At 48.6% G+C, this 17,211-nt stretch overlaps 1 protein-coding gene across 3 annotated transcripts in view; it reads right to left on the bottom strand.

Annotated features, from left to right (window-relative positions):
- Positions 1-523: 523 nt before the first annotated feature.
- The window catches only part of ZC3H3 (zinc finger CCCH-type containing 3), a 330,762-nt gene continuing 314,074 nt past the window's right edge, over positions 524-17,211 (bottom strand). For all 3 annotated transcript variants that reach the window (XM_038390637.1, XM_038390638.2, XM_043507235.1), the window contains one exon: positions 524-7,482. In XM_038390637.1, coding sequence (XP_038246565.1) covers positions 7,451-7,482 — 32 coding nt within the window. In that variant the 3' untranslated portion in view covers positions 524-7,450. The remainder of the gene's footprint in view (positions 7,483-17,211) is intronic.

The following is a 17,211-nucleotide window of genomic DNA, read 5'->3' as shown; positions in this document are numbered from 1 at the left end:
TTTTGTGTGTTGGGTAATTTCAAGACATTTCTATAATCTCTACATACAGTATGTGTATATTACTTATTCTAGGAAAACATACAATAAAGTCCTCTGCACTCTGTGGATGCATTCCTTTCCTGAATACTCATGGAAATTAGATATTTAGACACCATTAACTAGAACTGTGCAAGTGAATGTATTTTATTTTCTGCTAAAAATGTACAAAGCAGAAATTTTTGTCAAAAAATGTTCATGGAACTTTAGTTTTTATCAAAAACTCCCTCAAAACTGAACATTTTGGGATTTCAGTTGTCAAAGGCCAAACGTTTTTCAGGTTTTTGGTTTGTCAATAAAAACCTGAAAAATTTCAACAATGGAATGGTTCTGACAAAAATTTCTGCTTTGTAAAAAAAAAAGAAAAGAAAAGAAAAGAAAAGGTTTAGATGAAAATTTTTCAGCCAGGCACTACCTTGGTAATGCTGGGAATAAGGAGAAACTTTTGATCACATATCAGAGAAAGAACAAAGCCACAAAGCAGCAATTTGTTGCACAAACTCTTCATTCACCTTTATTTAAATATCAAAAAGCACCAATTAACAAAAGACATTTAGTATCAACAGTGACTATGGAATTCTTTATTAAAAATAGCTTCCTTTAACACATAGCTAAGAGTTTCACACCAAACAAAGCCCAGCACGAGCATAGAAACCACAAAGCGAAAGGTAGTTTTAAACATACTCCGTTTCGTGGCTCTTCCAAGGAGTATCACCCTAGCGGTGATGGACACAGATTCTCATGCTTCATAAGCCTGTTACTGCTAACTTAAATCCTATGCTACCCAAATCAGTGCTCTGGCTCCTCTTGATTTTGCAAGCCGTAAGATAGCATATTGACATCGAGGGCAGAACCCTTCACATTGAGTGGCACTACATTCCCATGCCTGCTAGTTCAGTTAGACGTAATTGCTTCTCTAGTAGGGGTCCATATTTTCAGGGGGTTAAAGAACTTCACTTCTAAGATCTTGGGCCTGGCCTAATTTCCCCCACACCCTTGAAACTAAACAGTACGATACGGTTGGGCTGCTTAAACACACTAAGAGCACAATTAAACCTGGATCCCCAGCTGGCGTAAACGTGTCTAAGCTGTGCCGATGTACCCCAGCCGAGGAGTCGGCCTGAGAAACGTAGTTGTTGGGGCTGCCTAATTCAGAGGATGCTCCAAGATGCTTCCCATTGGCACTGGAATGAGGAGCAGTGGCAGGGAGTTGACTGCAGCCTTCAGAGCTTACATCTGAGGTTCGCTCCCATTCATTTATGTGCTGAATGTACCCATGCACCAGGGAGCAGCCCACCCCACAACCAGACTGCGTGGAAGGGGAGAGCGGGCAGCCTCAAAGTAAGTTCGGCTATCATTTAGTCTTTTTAAGGTGCCTTTGCCTCTCCGAAATCTACCGGCTCCCCTCCATTTGCTAAAGATCTTCTGGACCAGCCCTACCCCCAACCTTGGTGCTCCTTAACAAACTAGGAAATGCCTAGTGGCTCTCACAGGGTATGTCTATGCAGCAAAGAAAAACCCGCAGCTGGCCCGTGCCAGCTGACTCAGGCTGTGGAGGTGTTTGATTAAGCCCGAGCCCTGGGTCCTACAGCCCAGACTCCAGCCCGAGCCCAGATGTCTACACAGCAGTGAAACAGCCCCGCAGTCCAAGCCCAAGTTGCCTGGCACAAGCCAGCCACGGCTGTTTAGTTGCTGCGTAGACCCATGGAGGAAGGACATAGTTTTTTAAGGGGGAAATTCAAAGTCATTTCCACATTGCCTGGCTGGGTAGCACAGAAAGCTGGGGTCATCTTTGGCTTTCATTTCAGTGTCAGAGTTCACCAGGGAGGGAGCAGGCGTTTGCTTTTGAGGGCTGGAGCTAGGTGGGCTGTGTTATCCGCATGCAACCTTTGAGCGTGACCCTTCTTGCTGGCTTATAATACATGGCATGACTAAGTGTGGGTTCACGTATAACTGTCAAGCACTCAAGAATCTTCTGCCCAACATTCTCATCTGTCCTTTTAAATCCTGTGCAGTGACACCACTGTCCAGTGCACCAATGGCAAGGCAGCAGCAGGGTGCTGGGTTCATTGACCACTCGGATGGAAGTGTCCTCATGTGAGGGCTTTGGGTGTGACAATGCCTAAATGGGTTGTCTCGCTCAAACGAAGGATGCAGGATGCAGCAGGGTCCACGTGGCAGTTGTACAGTAATCACAGAATTTTTGAGAATCCCAAATGGTTGAATTTAGTGCTGTCGATGTCACCATGTTTCACAAAGGTGTGTAACATGACAGTGGGGAAACTGAGGGGTCACGTGCCCAAGTCAGAATTGGGACTAGAACCCAGGTCTCTTGATGCCCAGTTGCCTACTCTAACCACTGGACCATGCTCCCTCCCTGCCTCTACTGAGTACAGAGCGAGCCCACGAAGATAGCAGTGATATGTGCCAAAGCGTTCGGGATTGGAAATTAGCTACATGGCTGCTTTGGTTGTACTTCGTGCCAGTGAATGTACACGATCGGAGAGCTGATACACTGGGCAGTTGAGCGAAACACTATCTGTCAGTCCCTCCTGGAACAAATCCTGCAGTGTAACTCACACCCTATAAACAACCAGCCTCAGCCCCCTTAAAGAGACGCTTCTTCCTGAAAGTTTCAGAGTGGCAGCTGGTACTTTGAAAAGTCAGAAGTTCTCTGAGCTACTACAGCTTTCCAAGCCTCTGCATATACAATTTCCCCCCGACAGGAATCTGTCCTGCCCTGGAAGTAAATATGGTGACGTTAACATCAAGCACCAAATCAGAAAGATACGGTTACATGATATCAACTCCATCCCAAGCCCTGGCAGAGGAACGAGCCAGTCCCCATCCCAACACCTGAACTGAATTGATCCCCAAGGAATCTAACAGGCTCATAATTCCCACTGCCGTGGATGGGGGCAGGGAGACAGAGCAGAACATGGGCCTGGTGCTGGAGATGGGGAGCACCACCTGTGAAAGGCTGAGCACCCTCCTCACATGCTGCCATCACCAGGAGTCGAGGGTGCTCAGAACCTTGCAGGATCAAGCCTGTTGTCCCTAAAGAGGATTGTTAACCTTACATCATCCTACCCTGGAGCAGAGCAAAGGAATGGATGAGATAGTCAGTGGCCCTGGATTTTAGCTCAGCCTGGATGGTGCATCAGCAGGGCTGAACATTACGTCTCAGCGATGCTGACTCACAGGAAAGACATCATGTGGCATTAACACAGGCAGGCATGTACAGATCGGGATAGCCATGATCTCTACCTGATAAAGTCAAGGAAGGAGAATACTGCAGAGCAGAGTCACACTAAAGAGACAAGCACTGTCCAAGCAGGGACCTGTAACACCAGCAGAGCCAAGGAAGCCTCTACCGTACAGAACACACAACAGCTTGGCTATAAAATATATATCAAGGCAAGAAACTTCCCTGAATCTAACCTCAACCAGCTACTGACTTACTACGTGACCTCAGTTTCACTCAGCCTCCTAGCATCTCTGTCGCCCCTGCAAGAAAATGCGGTAAAAAATAGTTGAAACCTTAGTGGAAAGAGAGACAGACATTACAGACCCCTCTGCAACCACTGCAAACCTGAGGGTGAAGCATCTGGCGGCTGACTGTCCCCAAGAGAATATATTACAGGCCCTTCTCCCTTCACTGTGAACCCGAGGATGCTGCACCTGAGAGCATGGCTCCCCCAGGGAAATGCGTTGCCAAAAGACCTTGAAAATAAAAAGTGCCTGGCTATTGGATTTGCGAGTTCACATGCAAACTCTGCTTTCTTCCCGTTCGCTGATAAACACGCTGACCGAACCCTTTGCACGCCTCACAATCCACGGGTTTCAAGGTGGGGGCATACTGGTGATGCCGGGGCAGCACAGTTGGCTCCCTGGATATGCGATAAGTTAGGCAGCACTCGGCCGGAACATATGCGCGCCTGTATTTTATTTACACACAGCAGTCCCCGTATGCTTTTTGCAGGCGCACGGGTGAGAGATTTCGCAAGCCTCCCATTGCGTGTGTCGACGGAGACTGCCTGTCTGAGGAATGAGAACCAAACCACCTGCCCCAGAGTTCCATTTAATGACACCGACCTACTAACTAGGACATCCCACTAGAAGAGGGAGGAGTTTGGAAGGAGATAGCCCTCTTGGTGCTTTCCTAGGACCTCTCAGTTCAGGATTTTCCTTTGCCCTGTAACCTCTGTATCTCCCCATGTCAGGAAGGTCTAATGGGGAAACTGAGGCTGGCTCTTAGTCATAAGGTGAATTTGCCTTAATAATATTTACTTCTCCAGCCTCTCTTCCAAGCAGCAATGATGGCCAAAATTTGCCTTCAGATACTCCCATTCAGCCTTCATTGTCTTCTGTAAGTGTTACCAAGAGACAAATTTGGCCCTAAGGTTCACTATCACCGAATACTTAGACTATCCTCTGACCTAATTCCAGGGAACCCCACCAAAGCAAGGTTCTCACTGACCATTCCCAGCGTGAGAAGTCTTACTGGGGATCTTCCTGGCTGCTGTAGATGTTTTCGATCTTGAGGTCCTAGCGCTCCCATGATGTGACGTGTCCTCTATGGATCTCCTTGGCTTCACTGCAGAGTAGGTTATCCCACTGGGATTTCTTATGGGGTTCTCAGTGCTTTTTGCATGTTGGATCAGAAGGGAATGTCTGAATTTGATAGGAATTTCTGGAACTATCCTTGGAAATTTAGTGACACCCATTAAAAATCACCCCCACCCCCAAAAGTTTAAAATGATGGAGACAAAAAAGAGAAAAACTGCACCTACAGTTCTCCACTTGCAGCGCCCTCAGTAAGTTGCCCGGCCAGCACTCCTCCACTCTGTGGGAACACACACCGACAGGATGCTAAATCACAGAGATAAAGAAACGGAGTGGGGAAAATAAAAACAGCCTAATCAACTGGGTGTTTGCTAACGACCCCCCTCATGCTCCCTCCGTCCCTCAGTGCAGCGAGGAGTCGGGGAGGAAATGCTGACCTCAGCAGATTGCAATTATAGTTACAATCAATCTTTTATTAGCTTGTTGCTCTGTGGTGAAGGGAGGAGATGAGCCAGGCAGATTCACAGAAGATTTCACCGCTCACCGCAAAAATTTCAATCAAACTCCACGGCAGTGGCTTGATATGCAAAGTGACCGAGAGATGCTACCGTGATGAGTAACTAACACCCTCCAGGAGGGTGCTGCTGGAGCAACTTTAGACGATCCGACACTGTGAGAGAAAAAGGCATCGGCAGGTGATAACTGTACCTTTATACTAATGCAAACTGGACTCCCAGCTCCAGGTCATCTCCTGGGGGGCGAGACAAAATGTGTCAACGTCAAGCAACTCAGTACCCACATTACGCACGCTGAAAAGTTGCGAACTCTTTTTAGCAAATGTGTCTGGTTTTAACTAGAGACAGGTGGAGGCTGCTAAGTCTGGATCCTGATTCTGAATGCCCCAAAGCTGGGCTTTGGTTGGACCTGTTTAAAGAGAGTGAAAGTCAGACCCAGATCACACTTTGGATTTGGAATGTTCCCAAGTTTGGGGTATCTGGATCCAGGGGTCCGGCTCAGGCCAATATCAGAATAGAAGCCCTATGAGAAAGGCAGAGCTGGTGCAAATGTGTTTGCCTCTGGGGGGTGGTATGGGTCAGCTCTGCATTTAAACCAAATGCTTGTTGTGTTGATATCATCTCTCAGCACAGCACTGGGGCTCCATTTCATTAGAGTCTAACCCACAGTAAACACATCAGTTAAAAATAAAGAAACCAAGGAGCTGTGAATATTATAAACTCCTCTCAGGGGCGGAGGTGGATTTATCCAGGTGGACATTTGGCCTGTACATTTGGGAACTAAGCAGACAGCGTCTCTGACGCACTAAACACTCATTATATGAACCTGTGAGATCATTAGAGAATGCTGGCTTCTAAACCAAGAAAACAGGTTATTTTGCCTGGACCTGAACTGAATGAGGTGGAATTCAACACACATTGAGAAGGGCACTAAATCCTTTGTGGGAGGCCCACGTTCCATATATACCTGTATCCTTGCACCCTGCTATTACCACAATGGAGAAGAGGAGAAATCACCAACAACAAAAGTCTAATTCAGAGTCCTTGGTTCCTCTTTCTTTCCTGACTAGATACTCTGTCATCCTTGGCTTTTACAAGCCCCGTTTTTCCCCTGGAATACTTAACCAGATTGCTTTCCTCGCCTCTTTGCACAAACCAGATACAGACGGGAAAAGCAGCTGGATCACAAGGCAGTGCTCACTGAAAGCAGAGGCATGGAAACCACCACACTGACTACAGACTTCCCCTTCTGTCCTCTTAGTCTTGCCACATCTCCTTGTAGCTGCCTCTCCTCTTGGAGGGGTACAGGGATGGGAGAAGGCCATCGTCCTGCAAAGCCCCACCGCACACCGCAGGATCACAGGGTTTTCTTAGGTCCTGTCAGCTGCAGACAAATCACTAGCAAACAGACGCCTCTGTGTTCATTAGATATTAGGGGGCTTGCATTTCAATTCAGAAATGCTCCCCCCTCCACCCCCCCCGCAACACACAATATTTTTTGGCACAAGGGCATAACTGTTTCTCTGAAATGGTTTCAGAGCTCACCTCATATGGCTGTTCTGTTTGGGTCACGCATATCCCTTAAGCACATGGCTACAGGAAGCCACAGCCCCCTTGCACACCCCTCACCCACAAAACAAATTCCTATCCTGATGGTTGTAAGATGCTCACACCCTCATTTCTAGGCAATTGCTGCAGTTCTTGGCTGGCTGAAGTCCTCCAGCCTCTCATCATGCAGTATAATTTCCCACTAACAGACAGCACTGTTGAAATATACCCAACTGGGCAATGCGGCTTCCCAGCACTAAAGAGAAACAGAGTTAAGTTTCTTTAATCCCTGTGCCTTCCTCAAATCTCTGTGAGGAGAATTACTACAACAGCAAAGCTCCAAACACATCACCAAGAACCCAGATGCAAAGGGCTGCAGGTATGATCAATGGGCCCCATTTAGCCTAATCTGATCACAACAGTTCATTCATGCTAACTCAAGAATGACCAGGCAAGCTGAAGTTAAACAGGGGCTTGGGAAGGTGGTTGTTTTAAACAAACCAGATTAAAAGATCATTTATTCCAAAATTAAAATGCTTACAAAGCCGCCTCCCTGCGCGACGGGGCTGGGAAACCTGGGACATTTACTGTTACCGGGTTCCGGGCCAAATGAACGTATCGAAAAGGAACACAAATCAGGAGGGAGCCTCCTCCCGTCTTGCTGTCCTGAGGTAGGTGCCAGGCCTAGCCTGGCCGCTGCGTTTCCTGAGGCGTTCGGCTGCTGGACTGTTGGATGGACCAGTGCATGAGGAGGCCAGAGAGATGCTGAATCCAGGGAGCTGACCTCACAGCCTGGGCTTGATCTGCAGTGGCTTCCCTGGAAGGAGAAGGAGAAAGCAGAAGGTGAGTATTGTGGTGACGGTAGTAGCTGGCAGTTTGGGAATATAAATCAATGGCAGAGGAAGTGGTTAGAGGTGAGGCCCAGATGCATTGTGAGAAGGGCAGAGGGGTCACAGCACTGGAGAGGATAGCTATGCACACATGCTAGATGTATAATTTGGGCTTAGAGGGGCAAACTCTGCTCCCTTATCTGTGGCCAGGCCAGGCCCCTGCCCGCATGGGGGAATAGGATTCCGAGAGCACCACCTGGACACCGGGTGGGAGCTCCCTCTGTGGCCATGCACAGTAAGGGATCTTACAAGGGGGCCAATGGATCATCATCTAAGCACAGCCATTGGCCATGATCTCCACCCCGCAATGGAGCTGTGATAAGAACAGGGGGAGGGATAGCTCAGTGGTTTGAGCATTGGCCTGCTAAACCCAGGATTGAGAGTTCAATCCATGAGGGGGCCATTTAGGGATCTGGGGCAAAAAATTGGGGATTGGTTCTGCTTTGAGCAGGGGTTGGACTAGACCTCCTGAGGTCCCTTCCAACCCTGATATTCTACAATTCTATGAACAGGGGCTAGCCTAGATTGAAGGACAGTGAGAGCTCCTCATCTTCAAATCCTCCGCTGGGCCAGGAAGCTGCTAGCTCAAGAGCCATCTCACCTTCTGAGCACACTGCAATATACAGCTGGCTGAACAAGCTGCCTTGCAGCGACACCCAGCATGGAAGGAAGTGGCCACCAGACCCCCACCACTAGCCAACCCTACAATTTGTTTGCCAGGGAACTGAATCACAGCTTCCAAAGCGGGGTCTCTCATGTGAGCTATGAAAAGTGCCTACGGATGCTCTGGGCAGAGCAGAACATAATGCTAATACGTGGGAAGGCATACTCTGAGCAAACTGCCTACATGTGGGCTGTGCCAATGCAGGGTGCATTTTAGACAGTCTAGTGGGTAAGATGAGGGGTAAGAGCTCAGGGCTTCATTGTTGGCTCTGTTACTCATTTGCCATATGAGCCTGGGCACGTCACTTAACACAATACCATTATTTCCTCAGAGCCTCAGTTTCCTCATCAATAAACTGGAAATCCTATTTCCATCCCTTGTCATCGCTAGTGATTGCAAAGCGCTTTGGGATCCTTAAATGGAAGGTCACCTAGATGAGCTCTGAGGGCCATTTTACAGCTCTGACTGGGGATTGTGTATGTATTTTACTTACACACATACACCCCAACACGGCACTAACCCATATTTCTTGGCAGCTGTGAACCACTGGAGAATTCCAACCCTTGGGCAGATGCCATCCGGTTGACTCCCAAAACAAATTAGTGGCATTTAGTGGGGCTGCAGGGCAGCAGCTGCTGCTAAGCCAGTGTGACTAACCCTCTTTCACTGAGCTGGAGGTGGGGGTGGGCAGGCAGTGTTACTGGGGACGGGGCAAGGAGTGAGAGTTCACATCCATTTTCACTCTCGGCCCAGCCTCCAGGGTCCCACTCAGTCCCACCTGGGCCTAGAGCTCATCTTTTGGGCTCCCCTTGCTCCGCTGCTTGCTCATACCCCTTGGCTTCCCTCTACTCCCATTGCCATGCTTTCCTCCATGCTGTCTCCATCCGTGAGCCACCTCCCAAATCCGGCACACTGGGTTCCCAGCCTCTCCTCATGCAAACTTCCCGAAAGGCTCATTTCTAACACCAGCCCATGGCAAACCTCTCCCCATCCAACTTCAAATCAGGAGAAAGGGAGAGAGATTGGAAAACCAAAATAACCCTAAACTTGGGTCTCCCAACGTGTCTGGTCTTACCCGGCAGTCCCTTAACCTGTAAGCAGCCAGAGGCAGGGATTGTCTTGGCAGTGCCAAGTTCAGGATCATTAAATGAGATTTTCCATAATAGGAGCCTCTGCTATGAGACTAGTGAGAGAACAGGGCATGGGACACTGGTGTGAACAGAGGGGAAGGAATCTGGGTTCTAATCCTGCTTCTGTCATTAGAACTGAGCACTGGAAAGGACCTGCTGGGTCACTGAATCCAGTCCCCTGCTATTGCAGGCCACCCTGTCAGATCATCCTGGTCAGAAATTTGCCAAGCTCCATCTTACAACCAGTTCAGTTATTTGCTCCCCACTGCATGTATTGGGAGGCTGCTCCACAACCTCACTCTGAGGGTTAGAAGCTTCTTTCTAATTTACAGCCTCAGTGTATTGATGCCCAGTTTATTTGCATTTGCTTTTGTGCTGACATTGTTCTTCATCTTAAATAGCTCTTCCTCCTCTAGCATCCCCCGCCCCCCACCCACGTATTTATAGAGAGCAATCAGGTCTCCTCTCAGTCTTCCTTTCGCTACATTTCAGCCATGCTCTTTAAGTCTCCTCTCATCAGATGTGTTCTCTGTTCCCCGGAGCATCCTAGCAACCCTCCTTCTCTGCAACTCCCCTGTGCCCTTGGGCTAGCTGCACAAGCTGCACCGGTGTTGCAAAAATCTAACGAACACGGGAATGTTTTTTTGGGGGGTATTTCCTCATTTCAGTTTAAAAACAATATTTGCTCTCACTGCATGAGAGAGCTAGGAAGCTAACCTAACTAGAAACCAAGTTATAATATTTCTTAATGGGGAGACAATGTTGCCCAGTGGATAGTGCACTTGATGGGGACTCTGGAGACCTGGATTCTATTCCTATCGCTGCCACCGACCTGCAGTGACCTTCCCCTCTCTGTGCTTCAATTTCCCCTCCCATCTTTTGTCTCTCGTCTATTTAGGCTGTAAGCCTAAATATGGGGCAGTATCTCACTGTCTCTGTACAGCACCTAGCACAATGGGGTCCTGATCTCAGTTCAGGCCTCTACGCCCTCCTAGAACATAAATAATCATGATAATAAAGTAAAACTGACCAGTCTAGTTGCATCGTACAACTTTAGTGACATGCAGAAAGCAAACAGCATCAATGGGGAGAAATAATTAAGATCTGAAAATATCTTTCAGCTCCATTTAAAATAATACAATTGCATTAGAAAGTCAGGACTGGCCAATCCTTATTGCAGTATGTCCCTATATTGCTAATACCATATACAAGGGTGTATCATACTGGGGCAAGGAAACTGTTGGAATGATTTGTTTTTTTTAATTGCAATAGCTCTCTAGACTTTTTAGAGAACTATCCCTTTAACCTTAACCACCTTGTCTCACCACTGACATCAAAAGCAGCCATGTGGTTGTGTCCCTGCATTACTTACTGAAAACGTCGTCCTTCCCAAACTGCCCTGGATTTACACACACCTCATGGTAACAATAGTCCTTCATGGGAAGGCTAAGCTGCAGAAAACAGCACAGCTGAGAAATGCTGGTTTCTGGTTCTTTCACAATGGGCTGGAAGATACTATTGTTCTTATGTGGCATCTCCATTTCTGGAGGTTTGCAATCATGGTAGCCCATTCTGTACAGTTCTCTGCTAATCTCTTTGTGGATGAATAACCCTTTTGATCCACTTGGGACACCACCATCCCCCATTCACGGTCTTCTTTTTCTGCCTGGTGGTGTTCTGCCACCAACTTTCCCTTCCTGTGCCCATAAACATGCATCACCCACAGACCTCTTAAAAGTGCCCTGCAAATCAAATCTGTCTTTACGCAAGATTGCTAACTACTGTTTCCCTAGTTCCAGTCATCTCCAATACCTTTTCACTGGTTACATGGTGTATCCAGGATATTTTCACAATTCTTCTGTAACACCATCATTTGAAGAGGACTTCAGTAGCTCAGCCAGAAGTGAGAGGTTTTTCGCAGGAGTGGGTGGGTGAGATTCTGTGGCCTGCATTGTGCAGGAGGTCGGACTAGATAATCAGAATGGTCCCTTCTGACCTTAGTATCTATGAAGGACTGTAGTTTGGAGTATTATGGAGTGTTTGAATGTCTACGTTTCACAGCCGTAATTTAACGCCAGACAAATTAAGTTTTTAAGAGTTGGAATTTGAGCACCAGCGAGCAAAGAGTTAACTCCAGGGTGTTCTAGCTCTGGAATTTGCTGGGCCTGCTCTATTCTGAAAGTACAGGATGAAAAGAGCTGCTCCTTGTGCAGAAACTACAAATTGCTTGTGGGGATAGAGCACGTGTCTAAACCTGAGGGCTCCCTGCTCCAGCCACACAGGGACTTCCCCAGGACTCCAATAATTTCTTTAATATCATCGGAGATTAAACATTCTGATATTAAAGAGTGAACTTTATCCAGCCACAGATACCAGCCACGGAGTGGGATGGAAAGTGGCTTGCAATAACATTTTGTGCTGCTCTTGCCCCTTCCACCTGAGGATCTCAGAGAGCTTGAGAGACATGCATTCATTCACCTGCTCATCACACAGGCTGAGACAGGCCATTTCGGAGAGTTCAAAGCCCTTCTCGGACTCAGGGGAGACAAGTTCTCCGCTTTCGAGAGCACATTTCACCAAGAAGCCATCACGTGGATACCGATTGTAGCTAGTCCCACTTCTTCCAAACTCTCCTTCCCTTCTATCTCTTCACCACACAATCATTGCCTATGGCCAGTACACCCACACTTTAGGTACAAGAGAATCAACCTCATCAGAAGGCACCATCTCATTTCAAACAATCTGCTGCTACATCAAACAGCTGACGCTCACCTTTGCCAAGGGGTAGGCTGACATGACACAGCCGATTATCTATTAACAACTCAATAAGGATATTATAAGAGTGACTTTGTGGGCCCCTCAGAGTGTAAATCCTCCAGCTTCCAAGAAGCAACTGCCTTCAGTTCTGTGCTACCATGGAGTACTACTGCTGGGGAGGGGGAAGATGGAGCAGCCTGAATGCAAATGACAGCACTTGCTAGCCCCAGGACTAAGCCTGCTAGCCCAGGTGAAGCAACAGGTCTCCACCTTGTACTGCTCTGTTTAACGGTGCATTACCAGTCCGCTTGCCGGTTCATACACTTTGCAAACAGAAATGGGCTTTTCTTTCTGTTTTTCTCCACATTGTAATGCCCATGTCATTTTCTGCAGTGTTTGAATGTGTGTTCTTCCCTCTTTTCCTTATCTGCCCTGCCTGCTTCCCTCCTTTCTGCTCATTATATACAGGTTAGGGTGCAGCCCTGGGCTTAGGGGTGTGCAGCACGCAAGGAGCTAACATTGATTTCTTTATTTGCTCTGCTGTATTTCCTGTCCCTCCTGCTTTCCCCTCTCTCTGAGCTCTTAACTACTTTTTAAATGCATCCTCCCCACCCCCAGTTACATACCTATCTGCACCCACTCACATGTACGCACACCCCCAAACCTATCTGCACCCACTCACACACGTGCATACACACACCTATCTGCACCCACTCATACACTTCCCCCGCATACACACACCTATCTGAGCCCACTCATACGCACACACTTGCATATGCACATTTATCTACGCCCACTCACATTTATGCACACCCACGCCTATCTGTACCCATTCACACATGTGCATATGCACACCTATCTATGCCCACTCACGCGTACACACACACTCCCCTGCATACTCACACCTATCTGCACCCACTCCCACACCTCCATACACACACCTATCCGTGCCCACTCACATGTACACACACCTACCCCTGCATGCACACACCTATCTGAATCCCCTCCCCCGCATACTCAACTCCCTACAAATGCTCCCAGGTTCCCCAATCCCCCCTCAGTTCTACTCCCTGGCCCTACTCACCCCAGGATCAATGGGATCGCCAAGCCCTAACAAGCATGGCAGCAAAGCATTCGTCAGTTCCAGATCCCCCAGGGATCTGGTCCCTGAGAAGTTGCAATGGGCAGTAGGTCAGGGGCCTGCCAAGTCCCCAGCATGGGGAGAAATGCTCCAAAGAGGAATTAAAGGGGGGGCACCTTCAAACTGAGGGACTAACATCGTCTGAGTGCTCTGAGAACTACATAATGGCAGGGGGCTGGAAGCTGCATCTGAGCACCAGCGAGCAAAGAGTTAACTCCAGGGTGTTCTGGGTGGTGTAACAAAGGCAGCTTGGGGCAGGGACAGTTCTACACCCAGCTGCAGTGAACTCACAATACAGGGCAGGAACCAGGGCCTATCTGAATTCCAACGACCAGGACAGAGACCTGGGGAAAATCCTGCTGCTCTGCCCCCAGCCACACACTGCCAGCACCCAGTGAAGGTGGGAACACAGCTATAGGGCAACACCCCAGGAAACACCCAGCTGAAAGCCGCACACCACGGCTGTGCAACAAAGGGGAGAACAGCTCAGCACAAAAGAGCTCACCTGTAGAAAGAGCTGGGACGAGGTGGTGTTTCAGGGATTTTGGGGCATCTGATCTATTTTACTGCACAGCAATGACAATAGATAGAACTCCAGCACCCCTAGAACATCGGGCTGACACTTTGGATGCAATACAGGCGTTGGGGATATTGTTTGTGCAAATCAGGCAACGCTATTACGTATCTAGATCAGTGGCTCTAAACTATGGGTCGGGACTCCGTTCTAATGGGGTCACCAGGCCTGGGATTAGATTTTCTGGGGCCGAAGCCTGAGGGCTTCAGCCCTGGGTGGCGGGGCTCAGGTTACAGGCCCCTTCCTGGGGCTGAAGCCCTTGGTCTTTGGTCCCTCTCATCCGCGGTGGTGGGGCTCTGGCTTTGGTGGGGCTCGGGCAGGCTCAGGCTTCAGTTTCCCTCTTGGGGTCATGTAGTAATTTTTGTTGTCAGAAGGGGGTCGCAGTGCAATGAAGCTTGAGAAACCCCTGATCTAGATTGATTCCTTCCAACTGATCCATATGAGTCCACCTGTTCTGCTCCATCCAGAACAGTGTGTCTCAATGACTGGTCCATGGAACAGCCCCGGCCCCTGAGATCTCCCTGATGCAGTTTAGAAAGGCAGCCAGCCAGTCCCTGGTATTAGGTGGAGAAACACTGGGTTAGAAGACATGAATCAACCATTGCCCTGGGCTGTGAGAGATGAGTTTGGTTCTGAGGCATCACAGCTCATGAACCCTTTAATCTTCATCAGCTCTGATGGATATTCATAGATTTTAAGGACAGCACAGACCATAGATCAGCTAATCTGACCTCCTGGATAACACAGGCCCAGAACTTCACCCTTGTACTAAGTCCATTTACTTGTATTTGGCTAAAGCATCTCTTCCAGAACTGCAACCAGTCCTGCCTTAAAGACACCGGGAGATTATTATTCATTGTCATTTGTACTGTTGTAGCACCTAGGAGTCATGATCCTGACCCAGGACACCATTGTGCCAGACTCTGGACAAACACAGAAGAAAAAGACAGCCCCTGCTCCACAGAGCTGACAATCCAAGTACAAGACAAGAGACAACAGATGGAGAGAGACAGACAGAGGAGTACAATGAAACCATGACCCAATATTGGACAGGGTGCGAGACAGTGAGCTCAGGATGCCAGCAGCCTAACTGTTGTCGTGATTCTTGGTGGCATCACAGCAAAGGAGAGTTTTAAGGAGGGATGTGAACAGTGAAGGGGCTTTGCAGAAGTTTACGGGAAGTTCCTCCCACGGGTCAGGGACAACGTGGGAGAAAGCTCTAGACGGCTTGTTTGAAAATTTAGCAATTGGGCAACAGATGCTGGCGTTGCGCTACTGACTGAGATGGTAGGTCGGGTGGGCACAGGCCAAGAAGTGAAAGTGAAGACAAGTCGCTTGTTTGAAGGCTAGAGAAGGGGGAGTCAGCAGTGGAGGGAGGCAAAGAGAAGGGATCAAGGATGGTCCAAGCAACGGGCTAGAAGAATTGATATTCTCAATCGATAGGAGTGGGGCAAGGTTGTCTTCATCAAGGCCAGAGAACAGGATGTTGCAGTAACTGAGACTCAAGACAATGAGAGCTTGGACGAGAGCTTTCTCTGTGTGGGTGATAGGAAAGGCTGGACCTTACAGATGTTATGCAGAACGAATCTGCAAGGCTTAGACAGAGAGTGGATGTTTGGACCTACATAGGGGTCAGAATCGAAGATGACGCCCAGGTTCCGGGCCTGAGTGACAGGCAGGATGGTGCTGTTGACCACAGTGGTCAAGAAAGTAGGTATCAGGGAGGGCTTGGGTTTGGGCGGGGGTGGGAAGGCAGAGAGGCAGATTAGGAGCTCTGCTTTAGCCACACAGAGCTTCAGCTCACGTCTAGACATCTACAAGATGGACAAATAGAGGCTGAGACTAGTTGTACAGAAGGTGGCAGGCCTGGAGCAGAGAAGTAGATCTGAGTCATCCGCATAGAGACAGTAGTTGAATTTGTGTTTGCAGATGAAATTACCCAGAGACAAGGTGTAGAGGGAGAAGGGGACTAAGGACAGAGCCCAGAGATAGAAAATCCACTGCTTCCCTTCGTGGTTCGTTCCAATGGTTAATCATCCTTGCTGTTCAAAATTGTGTTTTATTTCTAACTTAATCTGTCTGGCTTCAGCTTCCAGACACTGGTTCTTTCTCTGAAAAATTAAAGAGCCCTTTAGTTACCTGGTATTTTCTCTCTGTGTAATCAGGTCACCTCTTGATCTTCTTTTTGATCAGCTGAATGGATTGAACTCCAAGTCTCTCACTGTAAAGCATTTTTCCAACCCTCGGGTCCTTTTTGTGGCTCTTCTCTGCACCCTTTCCAATTTTTCATCACCCTTTTAAAAATGTGGACACCAGAACTGGATGCAGTCTTCAGCATTGGTCTCACCAACGCTGTATACAAACGCCGCTGCCTGCTCCCAGGGTAGCATTAGCTCTTTGCCACGGCATTGTGTTGGGAGCTCGTGTTCCATTCTTTGTCCACTACGACCCTTCAATCAGAGTCACTGCTAGCCAGGATATAGGCCTCAATTCGCAGGCACCCCTCCAAAAGGCCATTTCCCTGCTCTGTGGCCTCTTCTTGGTCTGATGCCAGCACCCCTTGCGAGTCAGCCAGATGCAAAAGACCACCAGCTGTTGAGCTGGAAGAGAGGGAGAGATCAGGGACAGGAATGGAGAATGATGATCTGTGCAGAAGGCTGGGCCAAATTTTCCAGCTTCCGGATGTCAGGGGCTCGGCACAGCCCTCTGCATTTTGTACGGCGTCTATTATCCTGCATTGGTGCGCTGGGATAGTTTGGCTCTGCCACTCAACACTTCCTGGACCGCTTGGGAAGTGACCGAAGAGCCAAGTGTTCTGATGCCTGGAGTGAGTTACCGCCTAAAAGCATTCGGCCACCCCTCCTGATCAGCTGAAATCTCCCTAAGTCCCTCTCAGTACCATGCATTAACAGTGGAAACAAGATTGCCTTGTGGCCCTTGTGCCACAGCCCATGGGGCACTTTCCCATGGGGACATAGAACCTCTCAGCCACCAGCCCAGGAAATACTTAGACAGCTCCAAAATGTACTGGGTAATGGACCTGCCCCCCAGGGAGGAGGAGGGCCAATACCATCAATGGCTCCTGCTGGGAAGTCCCCTCTTCACCCTACCCTGGTGAAGTAAATCCCCTTGGAACCAGAGAGGTAGGACCAAAGCAGATATTGGCCATCCCCAGAGACCGGGAGTATTAGATCAAAGCCAACGCCCAAGCAAGCACTACCCTAACATGCACATAACGGAGCAGGCTGCAGTTGTCCTGCCTTCAATGTGTGGGTGCAGCTCGCAGAAACCAGTCACGCTGTGCAACTCTCCATCCTGAGCTGAACCATGAGTATTAAAGAGAAGGGCAGGTGCAGGCTGCATTTAGGTTGCAGGCCATGCTCCTGGAGT

The sequence above is a fragment of the Dermochelys coriacea genome, chromosome 2 (assembly GCF_009764565.3).
Source record: "Dermochelys coriacea isolate rDerCor1 chromosome 2, rDerCor1.pri.v4, whole genome shotgun sequence".
In the NCBI taxonomy this organism is placed as follows: domain Eukaryota; kingdom Metazoa; phylum Chordata; order Testudines; family Dermochelyidae; genus Dermochelys; species Dermochelys coriacea.
The sequence above is the reverse complement of the archived record's forward strand: the minus strand, read 5'-3'. Positions and strand labels throughout refer to the sequence as shown.